This window comes from Trachinotus anak, unplaced genomic scaffold (genome assembly GCF_046630095.1).
Source record: "Trachinotus anak isolate AG129_WGS33_773 ecotype Australia unplaced genomic scaffold, CSIRO_AGI_Tana_v1 ptg000033l, whole genome shotgun sequence".
NCBI lineage: Eukaryota > Metazoa > Chordata > Actinopteri > Carangiformes > Carangidae > Trachinotus > Trachinotus anak.
Window position 1 is genome coordinate 1,329,290 of NW_027273884.1, and position 15,490 is coordinate 1,344,779.

The 15,490-nt window shown below is 40.5% G+C and overlaps 2 protein-coding genes across 2 annotated transcripts; both read right to left on the minus strand.

The window, feature by feature from the left end:
- Positions 1-2,179: 2,179 nt before the first annotated feature.
- LOC139614012 (alcohol dehydrogenase class-3 chain L) lies at positions 2,180-7,209 on the minus strand. Its single transcript, XM_071471079.1, has 9 exons — positions 7,108-7,209; positions 6,587-6,688; positions 5,868-6,009; positions 5,702-5,789; positions 5,382-5,601; positions 4,084-4,344; positions 3,578-3,713; positions 2,545-2,683; positions 2,180-2,281 (listed from the first exon to the last, which is right to left on the minus strand). The coding sequence occupies exons 1-9, from the start codon at positions 7,123-7,125 to the stop codon at positions 2,257-2,259; spliced, it is 1,131 nt and encodes a 376-aa protein (XP_071327180.1). The 5' UTR covers positions 7,126-7,209; the 3' UTR covers positions 2,180-2,256.
- Positions 7,210-9,178: 1,969 nt separating this feature from the next.
- LOC139614121 (alcohol dehydrogenase 1-like) lies at positions 9,179-14,021 on the minus strand. Its single transcript, XM_071471280.1, has 9 exons — positions 13,912-14,021; positions 12,277-12,378; positions 11,785-11,926; positions 10,994-11,081; positions 10,689-10,908; positions 10,211-10,471; positions 9,923-10,055; positions 9,621-9,759; positions 9,179-9,514 (listed from the first exon to the last, which is right to left on the minus strand). Exons 1-9 carry the CDS (start codon positions 13,927-13,929, stop codon positions 9,481-9,483), a joined length of 1,137 nt encoding a protein of 378 aa, XP_071327381.1. The 5' UTR covers positions 13,930-14,021; the 3' UTR covers positions 9,179-9,480.
- Positions 14,022-15,490: the final 1,469 nt, after the last annotated feature.

The following is a 15,490-nucleotide window of genomic DNA, read 5'->3' on the forward strand; positions in this document are numbered from 1 at the left end:
AATCCAGGATAATTTGTGCGACAGAACAAAGCTGGTGGTGGTTGTTTTGATACAGAGTGATGGCTCTGTTCCAGTGGAAAACAGCTGTGATTCAGCAGTAAATAATTACTCAATAAAACACTGTCACATTATGATTCAGGACCAGCACAGCACATTAATGAACAATGGTACAAACTAGAGTAAGCTATTTTCATGGTCATCATTTCAACTTGTCATACAGAAAAGCCCAGGTGTATTTTACATCGTTTTAGCCAAAGAATCTTGCTAAATTCACAACTTTGATCACAAAATGCAGTTCTTACATACAAAGTGCAAAAATGTCACAATACAAACATCTCACAGTAGCAAAGGCTTCAATTACTAGACATAGACATATATATATATATATATATATATATATACATATATACATCACTGAGTTAGAGCAACACGACAAGAATTTCTCCTCATTTTAATAAGATACATCTGTGTCATGGAAAAAAAGAGATGAAAGGAATGCAATTTGTTTCCTTGTTATTATCAAGCTGTTGCAGTGTATTGAGACATATTAGAGCAGTGCATCCAACAGTGCAGCTACTGATCATGGGAAATCCAGCTAATTTAAGATGCTCAATACATTTCAATTATATTTTAATTAGTAATTTTAACTAGTTTTACATTACTGTTTTTATACCAGGTATTATGTAAGATAATGATATTCCAGAAATTATAAAGTTTAGTGTAATTACATCGAATAATTGAAGTGATATATGCACAGCACAAACACCAGTCATAATTCCCATCACTACTGAAAAGAGTGGAAATGTCTGTCCAAAGGACACAAAATCCACCTCTGAAGCTCACTGATTAACATGTGACATCTGGTTTGTAATCTTGTACAAAAAACTAAAAACGACAGGAGTTTGTGTGTCGATTATTACAGAACAAAAAAAAAGAAAGAACTGAAGCAGTCTAAGTGCAGCCACTATAATTACTTTTGCCTTGTATGAATACAGGATTTACTGTAAATTACCTCAGAGTCAGACTCTAAACTTTATTTTCTTTTAAACATTATTTTCATGGAATATTTTGGATTTGTTTGGACAGTTCACCAGTGAAGACACAGACAGGAAACAAGACCTCTGTTGCAGGTCTTAGGTTCGCCTTGAACAATGCACATTGCAGTTGTATGATGTGCTGTAACCATTCAGCTACAAAGGCACTTCTAAACTTTATTATCTACTGCATATTATCATTAATGCAGTATATTTAGTTTTCACAAGCCATTCTTACTCCACATTATCTCAAGTCCTGTCCTTTGCATAAATTGCACATTTTTCTTAAAATGACCACAGCAGGATGATAACTTTGATAAGGATGACTTCCTGCTAGACCATTTTATTTTAAAATGATGTGTATTACTTTACACCGGTGCTTTTCCTGTTTTGTCTGTGGTGAAAAGAGGCACAGAAAATCATGAAGTGATTTGTGGTTAAGTAACCCCATCAAACTAAAAGGCCCACAATCCCTTGAGTGGTCCATTTTAGTATTATGTGCCCTTATCAAACCAGTCTTCATCACTGTGGGAATACAGCAGGGGTAAAATTAATATTTGCTTCTCCGCTGTAGAGCATCAACTAAGCTGTTGACGTGTTTTGCCTAACTAGGAACGGCACAGCTGGGTACAAGGCATCGAAGTAATCCTCTTGAGTCGATTACACTTTGAGTCAACATTTTGGAAGTAACAGTGTGTTCCCCAAGGCTTGAGACACTTAAATTTACAGTGAAGTTTGTGTATCCACTGTAAACCACACAAATGACTAAAACCAGCCTCGTGCTCAAATCCTACAGGGACAATAATCAAAGGATGTTTTGCAAGTGTTTAAATGGGCTAGACTTTATCTGCAGTGTTTTCAACATGCTTCATCAGGCCTCTGTGTCTGTGCTGCTCCCATTCAGCAAGTCCTTATCGATTAACAACCTGCCAACACCAATGCCATTTGCCCGTTTGTTGTTGCACTGCCTTATTATTCATCCAGTCTAGATCAAAGGATATTTCTGAATATTTCTGAATAATCTTGTTTTGGTTCCTCTGTTTTATCTTCTCACAATGTTCTCTCTCTCTGTTCCTTCAGGGGGGGGAAACGCAGATCAAAGAGGTGTTTGACTGTGCATTGTTCAACTGAAACAGACTCAGACAGGGAACTGAAAGATTATTTATTAAACTAAGCAAAGTAAACATGGAGTGACATCATGGTTTTCTTTGCTCCTCTGCGTCTAGAACTGGAGGACGACGCGGATGCTGGGGAAGAGGAAAATAGGATTAGATTGTGAGCATAAGATTTTTTTTCTAAGGCTTAACATACACGACTGACACAATTGGCGCTTTCATTTGAACAAAGGCCTCTCAAGGTCTCACACCTCTCATCACATCTCAGCTTCGTCCTCGACAGACAGCAGCAGTGACGCATAACGTCTTAACAGACCTCACCCAGAGGGGCAGAGGGGCGCTACGCACATTAACATAACAAACAACTTCAAGATCTATCTTAAATCAAGGCTTACCATTTCCCAGCATGCATGAGGTCGAAACCGTCGCTGATCTTCTCAAAGGGCAAAGTGTGAGTCACAAATTCATCCACTTTGAGCTTCTTGTCCATGTACTCCTCCACCAGTCTGGGAACACTGTCGACGCTCTTGTATCCTGGGAAAAGTGTGAAAAGCCCTCAAGTGACTCATGATATTCGTATTACAACAGAAAGATGTGAAGAAGCAAACAAGATATCCTGTTGTTAGAAGTCACACAACAGTGTTTCCACAAAAGTGGCAAACAGGAATCTAATTGAATCTTCGCCTACACATCTTTGTTAGTGTAAATTTGTCCGTTTAAATACTTGTGTAACAGTTTGGCTTCCAGCTAGAGTCACAAAGCAGTTATTGTATAAAAGGAACGATTAGTTTGCTTTGTGCAGCATGTGCTCACTATGTGCCCCTGTGCGAGAGCTAGGTGTGAGGGTATGGAGTGGATGTGGTGAATGAAGACGATTCATACATGGAAAAAAAAAACCACAAGCCTTTGCTCATGCGTGGTGCTGACCTGAACTATTTCCTTTATTTGAAAAAAAAAAATTAACTTGGCTCCTTACTAGTTGTTAGTTGCTTCCCCAGTGTTGTTAAAGATTGATACAAAATAAATCTTTTTTTTTCATCGGGTGGGGGTGGGAGGGTCTTAATCTTTTATGCCTCCATTTTCGTACGTACGTATGCATGTCCCATTCTCATGGACACGAAATCTCAGTAACATTGAAGGAACTTCTTCAAATTTGGCACAAATGTCCACTTGGACACAAGGATGAATTGTTTAGACTTTGGTGGTCAAAGGTTAAAGGTCAAGTCATGGTGATCTCACGGCCTTGTGACTGGATATTTCAGTAACACCTTTATGATGCAAAATTGATTAATGTGTCTGAAATCTCAATTGGCTGCTGGCTGCACAGTGAAGTGTTGAGTCTTTATCTTGAATCAGCTGTCCTAGAGTCAAGGCCTCAAAAAAAAAAAAAAAGAAAAAAAAACATCCTCACAACAATAAACCACTTACCTCCGAAGGCAGTGCCTTTCCAGGTGCGTCCAGTCACCAGCTGGAAGGGCCGGGTGGAGATCTCTTGTCCAGCTGCTGCCACCCCAATAATAACGCTAGTGCCCCATCCTTTATGACAGGCCTCCAGGGCTGCTCTCTGCCATAAAGAAACAATATGAGGACACTATCACCTCAATCTGATCCGAACAGCACATGACCACAAACTCAACTTAATATATTTGAACATTGCTCAGCTGTGATTACTCTTTCTTGAAGGCCTGATGTACAGTATAGCAGGATTTCTTAGCAGCAAGGTGGGGTTTGTTATGCTGCCTGAACTGGTGCGAGTATGTTTGAATCAATATTAAAATAATATTAAAATTAATACTTGATTTTTCATTCCACAATCTTGGAGTCTTTATAAAACGGTCTGTTAAGTCATATTTATAGCCTATTAAAGATAATGACAGCTTGTGGTTATTCAGCATTCACACATGAATTGGTTAGTATTTGTCAGTATTTCCCACCATGATTGCCACATTGCCCACACATTCAAAGGAGTAGTCCACGCCTCCATCTGTCATCTCCACCAGGACCTCTTGGATTGGCTTGCTGTGCTCCTTTAGGTTCACCACATCTGTGGCCCCGAACTCTCGAGCAGTTGGAAACTTGTCAGGGTTGAGATCGACTCCAATAATCCTGGCCGCCCCAGCTGCTTTACAGCCCATGATTGCAGCGAGGCCCAGTGCCCCCAGGCCAAATACTGCACAGGTCGACCCAGCCTCCACCTGCAGAGTGAGGGACGGGAGAGGCAAGTACAGGTCAGCACGTCTCTGTGGTTAATGATACAGTACACAGCAGGAAAAATAAGAATTATGCTAAATAGAATGCAACACTACTTAATTGCCATAAATTAATGTGACACAATGATTAGAAAGCACCTAACACATTTTACATGTGCTGGCTGTGTTTTCCCCTGACAGCATGTAAATACTGTACGTATTGGCATATTAAATATTCAAATCCTCTCTGCTGTATTTAGGCACAGCAGTGGTTTGAGCTACATGCTAACGTCAACAGGCTAACATGCTGATGTTAAATAGGAATGATGTTTACCATGTTCACTGCCTCAGTTTGTGTGTTAGCATGCTAACATTTGCTAATTAGCACTAAATGCTAAGTACAGACCTGATGATGGCACCATACCAAAACTTCATGGCAGCCAAGAGTTGATGAGACATTTCACTCAAAACCACAAATGTCAACAACATGGCGGCACTAAAGGGGAAGTCAAAGGATCACTACCATTAAAGTATGCCAACCTAATGCTAAGAGGCAACTTATTTGTTGTTTTCAACATGGCAAGTGTCCAAGGCTCTGCTGGTTAAAAGGCCTTGCTAGGTGCTGAGAGGACAACCACATATATACAATAAAAAACTACTGCCCACCTGACTACACACTCTGTTCAATTACATATGCACCTGTGTGTATCCTTGACACAAGACTCAAGGGGTATTGTAGTCTTATGACATGTATGGACTACAAAAATAGATTTTAAGGGTTACAATGTTTGAGACTGAAAGAGTAAAAGATTTAAATACAAATGACAACAATTAACAATCAATAAACAACGATGGTATGGAAATGTGCTTTCTAACATGCCATTCATAGTTCATTATCCATTCACTTTTAATTTCATTTTATGACTTTTTTTTCTTGGGAAAGACAATGACCTTTGGTGTTACAGTTTCTACATGCATCCCATATAATGGATATCAGTGCCTGGATGTAATAAGTCTAATGTTAGGGGAGGAGGCTGACTTACCTTGGCAGTGTTTAAAGCCGCTCCATATCCAGTGGTGATACCACAGCCAAGCAGGCAGACCTTGTCGAGAGGGGCCCTGGGGTCCACTTTGGCCAGAGAGATCTCAGCCACCACAGTGTATTCAGAGAATGTGCTACAACCCATGAAGTGGAAGAGGCTCTTGCCTTTGCAGGAGAAACGGGCTGTCCCATCTGGCATCAAGCCTTTGCCCTGAGTGAGCCTGGAGAACAAGGCAGAGAAGCGTTCAGGCGTGCAGCACGAGAAAAGATAGATTTGTAGTAGCTGATCTGTACAGAGGAGATTTAACCCAGGGCAGTTACCTGATCTTTTGGCACAAGTTGGTTTTGGGATTTTTACAGAACTTGCACTCTCCACACTGTGGAACATACAAGGGTATGACCGTGTCCCCTACAATACAAGCACACTGTTATATTTGAGCCCTCGCGTTGCAGTAATCTATTGAAATATGTGAGAAAAGAAGGAAACCTGGTTGAAACTTGATGACTCCTTCTCCAACACTCTCCACGATACCAGCTCCCTCATGGCCCAGCACCACGGGGAAAACTCCCTCAGGGTCAGAGCCACTCAGTGTGTAGGAGTCAGTGTGACAGATCCCTGTGGCCACGACCTGAAATAAAGGAATGGGATCTGATCCATGCAGAATCATGTAAAACTACTGATGTCATTACCTCGCTACAAATATCTGATGAACTGCGGAGAAATCAGTCAGTTCAGGAAGAAAATCTTATTTAGTTCTCATTTAAATACTACTTTATTATAAGTATTATAGTAGGTTATATTACAAGATTGCAATAAAATAAAAAGCATCTTTTTTGGTAAAACTAAAAGATATAAGGAACAGTAAAGGAGACTTTTTTTAACAACATATATCAGTGAATAACTAAGGGTGCAAAGTACACTGTGGTGTTGGACAATAGATATTCAAAATGACGAAAACTGACTGTAGATAAGCCTTACAAATGAGCTGTATATGGTGTAGGCTATAAAACGTATAGACAGGTATGGATACATTAACTTATCTAAGATATACTGTTATCAGAGGTTTGAGTTGTAACATGGCTTTTATGTGAATATAACTAAATTACAAGGCAAGCATGTGGTGACTGAAGAGTTTGCACAGAAACCAAATCCTTATTCATGAATGTGACTGTAAATTCGCAAACAAATCAGCCCTGAGTCTTTACCTTAAGGCGAACCTCCCCGGCTTTAGGAGGCGCCACTTCCACCTCCTCCATCACGAGAGGTTTCCCAGCCTCCCATGCTACTGCAGCTCTGCACCGGATCACCTACAACACAAGATCCAAGAGCTTCAGCTGGTCTGGTATCTGTCAACAGACCAACCCTCTGGACATTTAACCCATTCAGTGCTACAGTGGAGGCAGTCTGATTATAGGGGTGAAGCAAACTAAATCACAGGAGGCTTCTTATGGGCAACAGAGAACAGGATCTGGGACAATTCACTATCAGTTCCTCTGCTCTGTTTCTCCACAGGCTGAATCACACTCACCCATACAAAGCCGTCTTTAAGACACTGACCCTTTTGTCCAACATTCCCTCTCCCCCATAAACATTTGTCCGAGCAGATGAAAAGTCCTGGCAGTGCAAACAGTGTTTTTGTGTGTTGACCAATTTAAATCCATTCAAACACTCTCAGAAATTCATTATGCTGACATGACTGCATGTGAGGAGAAGTCCGAAGGCTTACCTTCCCTGTAGTTTCCATGTTGTTTCACAACCCAGGCTCTCACTCACAGGGTTAGGTAAGAATGTAGGTCTTATCGTGGTTTAGACCAATCACAAAGAAGGGCCCTGCCTCTGTGGGGGCAGTGTCCAAACACTGCTGCTGCTGATCTTTCCACAGTGCTCATTTCCTCCCTCATATTTTTAAACAGAGGTAAAGATTTATTTTGTTTCTATTAAGTTATAGAAAAAAAGGCAGTGCCACTTAGCTTAACAGATCAAGGATTTAGGGTATATATACATATAGTATATATATATATATATATATATATATATATATATATATATATATATATATATATTCACACATTTGAAATAGCATTAATAATATTTGAAAATTTGTTCTTCAGTTTTAAATGAGGGTTAGGGTTAGGTTAGGTTTATCATTAACTCATAATTCCAGTTAAGACATCTGGAGGCTGAGAGCAGCCAAGGTTGCAATAATTTCAAAATTTTGTTATCTCTAAATCAAGTTAAGTTAATTTTCTAGTTATCATGATAACTGGATAAATATTCGGATAAAACAAAAGGTTGACATAGTAAGACGATTTCATCGTGTCATTCAAATTCAGTCTTCGTCAAATTGATATGGCAACAACTTCAAACAGGACTGTATTAATTATGATGGTGTTCATTACTGGTTCTGTTACAGGGTTGGTTATGGTCCTGTAGCCATCATAGCAAATCACATCTGATCCTCTCATTTTCTCAAAATGCTGTATGCTTTACGCAACAACACACAACGATAGTTAACGACACTGAGAATCCAAATCAGAGTAGCAGAGTTGCTGGTATGAATATAAAGCAATCAACCAAATATAAATATATTGCCAATACCCAATGATCCAAATCGTAAAAACTAATTATTTCTATGGAAAAAAATGTTCTAATTCTGTAGTATTTTCAACGTAATGATAAAATATATAATAATATGATAAAATAAAGAAAAATACCGTCATGACTCTGCTCCTCCACAATGTCGGTTAGAGACGACCACAGGTGTACATGTAGAAATTTAACAGTGTGAGGTTGTGGTGCCACTTTTACCAGACAAATTAGAAAAGAGATGACATGTATGTTGACCCACTCTAGTCAGTTAGTTAGTGTTTATTTATTTATTGTTGCAGCCTGGTACTGATTGTACAAGATTACACCAATGTAACCACAGTGAATATACTGTGTATAAACCCAAATGAGATGATGATAATCATCTTGGGATAATTGGAGAGCACAATCATAAACTGCAATTTCGTCACCATAAAAATCTCACCACCATCAGCTGTTATTATAAGTAGTTTTATGGTCTCATTGACAAATGGTGGAGCCCATCCTAGCAGAATAATTACAGTGCTGCAAACTAAACAAACATTGTTATAATTATGCTGGTGTGTAAATCGGAGCAAAAACTATATGACCGTTGTTCTAAAAATAGTTACATTGTAAGATAGGGCATTTCTGTCAGTTTCGCAAAGATTATGGATAGATCTTGATGTAAAGACATTTATGGTGTGGAGATCTATGCATTTATATCATTTGGTGGAAGAAAATCTTTGGCCATCATATTTTGATAGAGCATTCAGAGACATTGTTAGTCTGACATACAACACAATCAAAGACAAACAAGCAGTCCACACAGCCCATCTGTTTATATCATTTACTTTGCTACATAAACACTCTTGACATGTTTAGCTTTCACATCAGCACTCCGGATAATTCTCACAGTCACAATCTGCGTATAATCCACTCAGTAATGTTGAAGGTGTGTTAACATGACACAGTTATAGTATCTTTATTATTATTTACACGATTAATTATTAAGTTTAGATGGAGCATTTCTAGTTTTTCTAGCTTTTATGGCACTGGTTTAGCAGCCCAGGAAACTAATTGACCAATTGCATCCATTTTAAATCATCTGACATTATGCTGCTCAACGAGTCATTGGGATTCAAGTCAGTGAGTGAGATACACACACAGTAGAGAAACAAGACAATAGACAACAGTCAGAGAAATAAGTGGGGGAGTACACCTTTGATTTCTTTTTTTTTTTTTAATTAAGCACTTTATTTTACTTGAAATGACAAAAGAGTTTAGACCATTTCAGTTGCTTCATAAACACTTAACATGTTTAGCGTTATATGCTTATGACAGGAGATATGCTTATATGAACAACAAAGATGATTCTCACAATCTGCACATATTCCACTGTCATGCATGCATAATGTGCATAACTTGAAAGATCCTTCATTATGTGCATTATATTATTTGCAAACATGTTTTGCTGAAATTCTGTGGTAAATTGCTGAATTACTTTGGTATCATTGAAAGCAACACGGTGATCTCACTGTGGAGAAACACTCAGGACTGTCCGGATGCTGCAGAGAAGAGAAAATAAAACTGAGCAGACCTTCACCTATTAATACTGCATCTGTTTGTTATTGAGTCATGAATGATGAAGAAAGTAGTGGAGTGTAAATCTACCATTTGCCGTGCTTCATCAGTTCAATGGCGTCATTGATCTGGTCCAAAGTCATGTTGTGAGTGATAAACTCATCCAGCATCACCTTCTTGTCCAGGTAGGCTTTAACCATCTGAGGCACACCATCCTTACTCTTAAAACCTGAGTTAGAAAGTCCACACAACATCACAAAATAAAAGCACAGTCTTATCTAGAATACAACAAGACAGATAATTGCAGAAAATAAACCCATAGCCATTTTGTTTCCAGGGATTCTTCAGTCAGTGGTGGTTATTATTTATATATATTTATATATTTGTCTCACCTCCAAACAGGGAGCCCTTCCATGTGCGTCCAGCAATGAGCTGAACAGGTCGGGTAACCAAGTCTTGGAAATCTGTCCAGCCAACAATCACGCTGATACCCCAGCCCTGAATACAAGACTCCAAGGCACTGCGCTAGATGAGGAGAAACACCACAAAGTCAGTGAGATCGTAACAGAACGAAGCAGGTCCCAACCTCTGGCCAATGAACCACAGTGACTTTGATAGGAATCAGGTAGGTGACACCTCTTTTTTTACACTTGAAACAGATTCAATAAAGTTTGCCTTACCATGACTTCCACATTCCCGACACACTCCAGGGAGTAGTCCACTCCTCCGCCAGTCATCTCAGCCAGCACTTGGCTGATGGGTTTGTTATGATCCTTGGGGTTCACGAAGTCGGTCGCACCGAACACCTTGGCCTTCTCAAACTTGTCTGGATTGATGTCGACAGCGAAAATCCTCTTGGCTCCTGCAGCCTTGCAGCCCATGACTGCAGCCATTCCCACAGCTCCCAGACCAAACACAGCACAGGTGGAGCCTGGTTCAACCTTTAGTAAAAGAGTCTTTGGTCAACATGGCACTTGAGATTGGTTTGACTGATCCTCCATACAGTAAGGTTTTGTTTCTCATATTAAATGACTACTCTTTCCAATCTGGGAAATAATTTCAACTGAGAAGATTTGTTTTTATGCCATAAAGATTTCCAAATTTATATGCACACAACCCAAAATGCCCAATTCTGTTGTTTCAATCTAATGCACACACCTTAGCAGTATTAACTGCTGCTCCATATCCAGTGCAAATCCCACAGCCGAGGAGACAGACTTTGTCCAGAGGGGCAGAGGGGTCGATCTTAGCCACAGCGATCTGGTTCAACACGGTGTACTCAGAGAAGGTGCTGGTTCCCACAAACTGCAGCACCTTCTTCCCCTTACAGGTGAACCTGGAGTCTGGTGACGCCATCATATTCGGATTAGAACGGGACCTGAGCAAGATAATATTTGGCATTGAAAAACAATTGAAAACAAAAGAAAAAAAGCACCTAAAGATCGGCTGATTATGAAGCTCACCATGCTTTTACACACTGGTTGGTCTTGGGACTTTTACAGAAGCGACATTCTCTACACTGGGAGAGGAACAGAGGGATCACCTTATCTCCTGAAATTCAGAAACAATGTTGAGATGTAAAAAATTTGGGTCAAATGGAAAGATATTCCTCAGTTACATATAATGCTCCAAATTGTTTTCTGTCCATTTCTGCTAATGCACAGAATAAATGAATGAGATGCAACATCTTAATACTGAGCTTCAGAGTTGTTACTACGAATGTATGCAAGTTATTAATTAAATAGGTATTAATTAGAACACAGCCCAAATAGTCTTATGCCTTATTAGAGTGTACTGTTTATTATTACAGAGACACAACAATATCCCACTTTGAGCACTTAAAGGCAGAAACCTCTTGCAGAACCAGGCTGACGATGGGCAGCCATCTGCCTCGACCATTTTACTACCAGCCAGGGCCACCACACAACTCAGTGACACCAGTACTAAACACTGAGGCAAGACCCCACCCCTGCTTTTGCCAATGCATATGTTCATGAACTGTCCCATAAAAATTACTGCATTGTGTTCAGTCATGTGCCTTTGCTCCATCCAATGAACATTAGTACACGTCCACTCAATGCGAAGCTGACGATATGGATGAACGAACACAAACACTGAGCCTCTGAATTCAGGACATAGCCAGGCTAGGTGTTTCCAAGGTTTTCACAAAACTAAACTAATGTGTCCTGGCTGAACACAGAGACATGAGAAATACATTAGTATTTCCAAAAATGTTGAGCAATTGAAAACTGACCTGGCTGAAATTCAGTGACTCCAGGCCCAACACTCTCTACGATGCCGGCTGCCTCATGGCCGAGGACGGTTGGGAAGCCGCTTACATTCTTATTCTCCAACAGGTGATAAAGATCCGTATGGCACACTGCCGTCGCCACAATCTGCACCAAGACAAAGATGATGGCTTCACAATGGTGCAACTGGTAAGTGAGGGAACAAGATGATGAGTATGTTCACTCTCAGTGGTTTGGACAGAACTAGTAATGATTTCTCATTATACTGATATTTTTTCTTATTTTGTACTAATGTAAAAGACACCACTATATGGATGAGCTGCTCTAGGCAGGGGTTTTCATGTAACAGTACACCTCTGTGACCAGCAATGTGTGACGCCAATGTGCTGCAGAGAAGAGTATAAGAAACATGGAAAGTTCCTCCTCTGGACCCTGCTTACAAGTGCAGTAAAACAAACGTGTATGCACATGGTTGTGTCTTGATTGTGGTCTCTCACCTTGATGCGGACCTCGTCAGCCTGAGGCGGAGCTACCTCAATCTCCTCAATCACCAAAGGCTTGTTGGGCTCCCAGGCCACTGCTGCCTTGCACTTGATGACCTAGAGGGAAGTGATAACACATGAAAATGCCCAGCATGAGGAACGACAAATATTACTGGGGGCTGCTGCTACCATAAATGCCACAACCCCTTCCTGAAATGTCTAGAGTATCTCATTTTAGTGGCATTTGTAATCTACATCAATCGGGCACAGGTCCAGTATCTTTTTGTGGGTGAGACAGAGACAGAGATGGAAAACATCACACTTTGTTGAACACTCAATGCTCCTGCATCTCACACATCTCACAAGGAAATAGGTAAAACAATATGTTGGCAGCTCTTCACATTTATTGTAAAATACAACATGCTACATTGGCAAGAACCAGGATGTAATGTTGAAATGCTTTGTACACGTATGATTCAAGGCAAACACTCATCACAGGCTTACCTCAATGTAAAGATGAATTATATGCCACATTGCAAAAAATTATTATATCAAGCAAAATTCCACACACAAGTAAGTATAAATGAATGAATCCTATATGCTAACTTCAATGGCTATATCAACAGTGATGCAAGGTTTGTCAAACTGTGCGCAAAGTTAAACAGAACAGACGTTTCCCTGAGGCAGAGGGGCAAAGACAAAGACGGAAAGACCGTTAAGTTTAGATATTGCAAATTTTATTGCAGTAAAAGTAAAAAAAAATTAAACCTGCATATTTGGAAATGCACATGTACACAGTAATATGTAGGCAGTGACACACTTATATATTGTTTCATTAATTAAGGATTTTTTGTTTGATTACTTTGTATAGTGTAGTGTACTCATTTGTGTGTATGCACCAGAACAAAATGCTGTTTGCCCAACTGCCAAAAGACACCAGAAGAAGAAGAAGACGAGCTGTGTTTTACCATGGCACCCAAAGGTTTACAGCACCTGCTATCCAGACAGAAATAACAGCACATCTGTCAGCTAGTGGCCGCAGGGAAGCGTGGTTCTGTGGAGCCAGCCTGTAAACTGTTTTATGTTTTTGACCTGCTGCATAATTTGGTTCATGCTGGCTAAATAAAATTTCCATTGAATCTACAGTATACCTTTACTGCGTCAAAATCTTTACTTTCTGCATAGTAAAAGAAGTATACAGAGATGTCCTGCTTCACGTCACATTGTTTAAGTCACATTGGTGGATAGGAGGAACTGAAAACGAATAGCTCAGAGCAGACATGAATGTGAACTTGTCCATTCCACTGGGCCTGTGAACTTAGTTCAGAATTCAAAGTTGTGAACTATGAACATGATAACTTTAATCTGTGCAAACTGAACTTTGAACTAGCTCTTGTAAAGTCTGTACTTGTACACAGCGATATAAAACATTCTTCGCAACATTTCGTAATTTTCGTAGTTTTAAAACGCCTCAATTTTTCCCCCGTTATCTACATTGACATAATTGAACGTCTGAGTGTTTCTGAAATAGAAGCGTAAAGCATAGAACAAATTACCATTTAAAGATTTTAAAAACAAAGCAATCTTTTGTAGTGTAGGAAACAAAACAATATGAACATTAAAAGTGCTCACATGGTGAATGGTACTTACCTTACCAGCTGTGGCCATTTTTGCTGCAAAGGGTATGAAAACAGGGGAGAGAAGAGTGGAGAGAGGAGTGCAGCTGCAGGACAGGAGTGGGGAGGAGACAACCAGAAACCCTGGGGTTGAGGGTTAGAATTATTGGTTCATGAAATTGTCTGACAAACATTCACGTGGGCAGGTACTTTATTCAAAGTGGTCTCAAAACTACTGACAAACAAATGTCAGTTTGTAAAGCTTGTAAAACACGACACACAAATACACAATTAAATGCAAAGTGATTTGTATCTGTAAATCTGTATGTATCTCTAATTTACAACTCGTATATCGTCATTTGTATGTTAACAAGCTTAACTTAGCATTTTTCAGTGTAAATCTATTCGTAAGTCTCCATCTATCTGTGCGGATCCTTTTAAGACTGTTCTACTGCGCAGTTTCACACAAAATCCTCAAATCCTGGTAGCTCGTTTCTCGTAAAATTTCACTTTACTCTTGTAAAACACTATCTACAAATACATGCAGAGTGATATATATGTCTGTAAATATGTATCTGTATCCGACTGTTTGAACACCATACATGTCCCTTTATGTTGTGACGTCTGTTTCTCTCTATGTCTGTGCGTGCGTGTGTGTGTGTGTGTGTGTGTGAGAGAGACTGGGTTGTGGGCGTGGCGCTCCTCTAACTCTCTGTGCTCCTTGGTTGTTGATCAGCCTGCACACCTGAAATCCATCCACTCATCTGTGGTGACCTGTGGTGAATTTAAGTCCAGCATTCACTCTTTTTACAGCTCTGTTTGTAGTCTACTGAAGGAAATATCTAAAATAGCTGTTTGGTTGCTATATGCTGATTAGCAAGTCGCTAACTTTGTCTGCTGTTTGGTGGTGAGCAGGGAGTGTAAAAGTGGGTTTTTATACCTTTTTGGCTGCCTACTATGGCTGAAAACAGAGTGCTGAGTTATACCCAATCGGAAAAAGAAACAGCAGGAATCAGCAAGCCTGGTTCTGTCCAAATGGAAGAAAATCTGCCTTGAGGGGGTGTGGGGGGTGTATGGGGGGTTGGTGGGGGCAGAGGGTGAGAAGGTTAGGGAAGTTAAGGAGAGAGGAGAGGAGAGCAGGAGGAAGGAGAACATGGGGGTTAGGAGCAGAGGTACAGGTTACTTTGGGAGGTCGTTCCCCCCAGTTCTCTGAAAGAGCCGCAGGAATCGTCTCCGTGCTGGTTTCCTCTTAGGTCTCTGAGCCTCCTTCACCTGCTTTTCCACATTCATGAATGGCCACAAGCAGGAACAGCAACATGCATCTGTCTCTCTCCTCCTCCTTCTCCTCCAGAACCAGCGTGATGGTCCTGAGGGACTCCACTAGGCTGCTCCTTCTGCCACTGGAGCCTCTCCGGGTCCAGGTCTTCTTGTGCCTGGATGACTGCTGCCTTCAGCTGGGAGGTTTCCTACCTGTGCTCAGCCAGGAGACGAGACCTGTCCTCCTCTCACTGGTGACATGACAGTTCCAGGTTGTATTCAGCCATGGCCAGTGTGAGCTGGAGGTCTCCTCAGCCTCCCTGGTGAGGCGGGTCTTGGCCTCCTGCTTCTGGGTT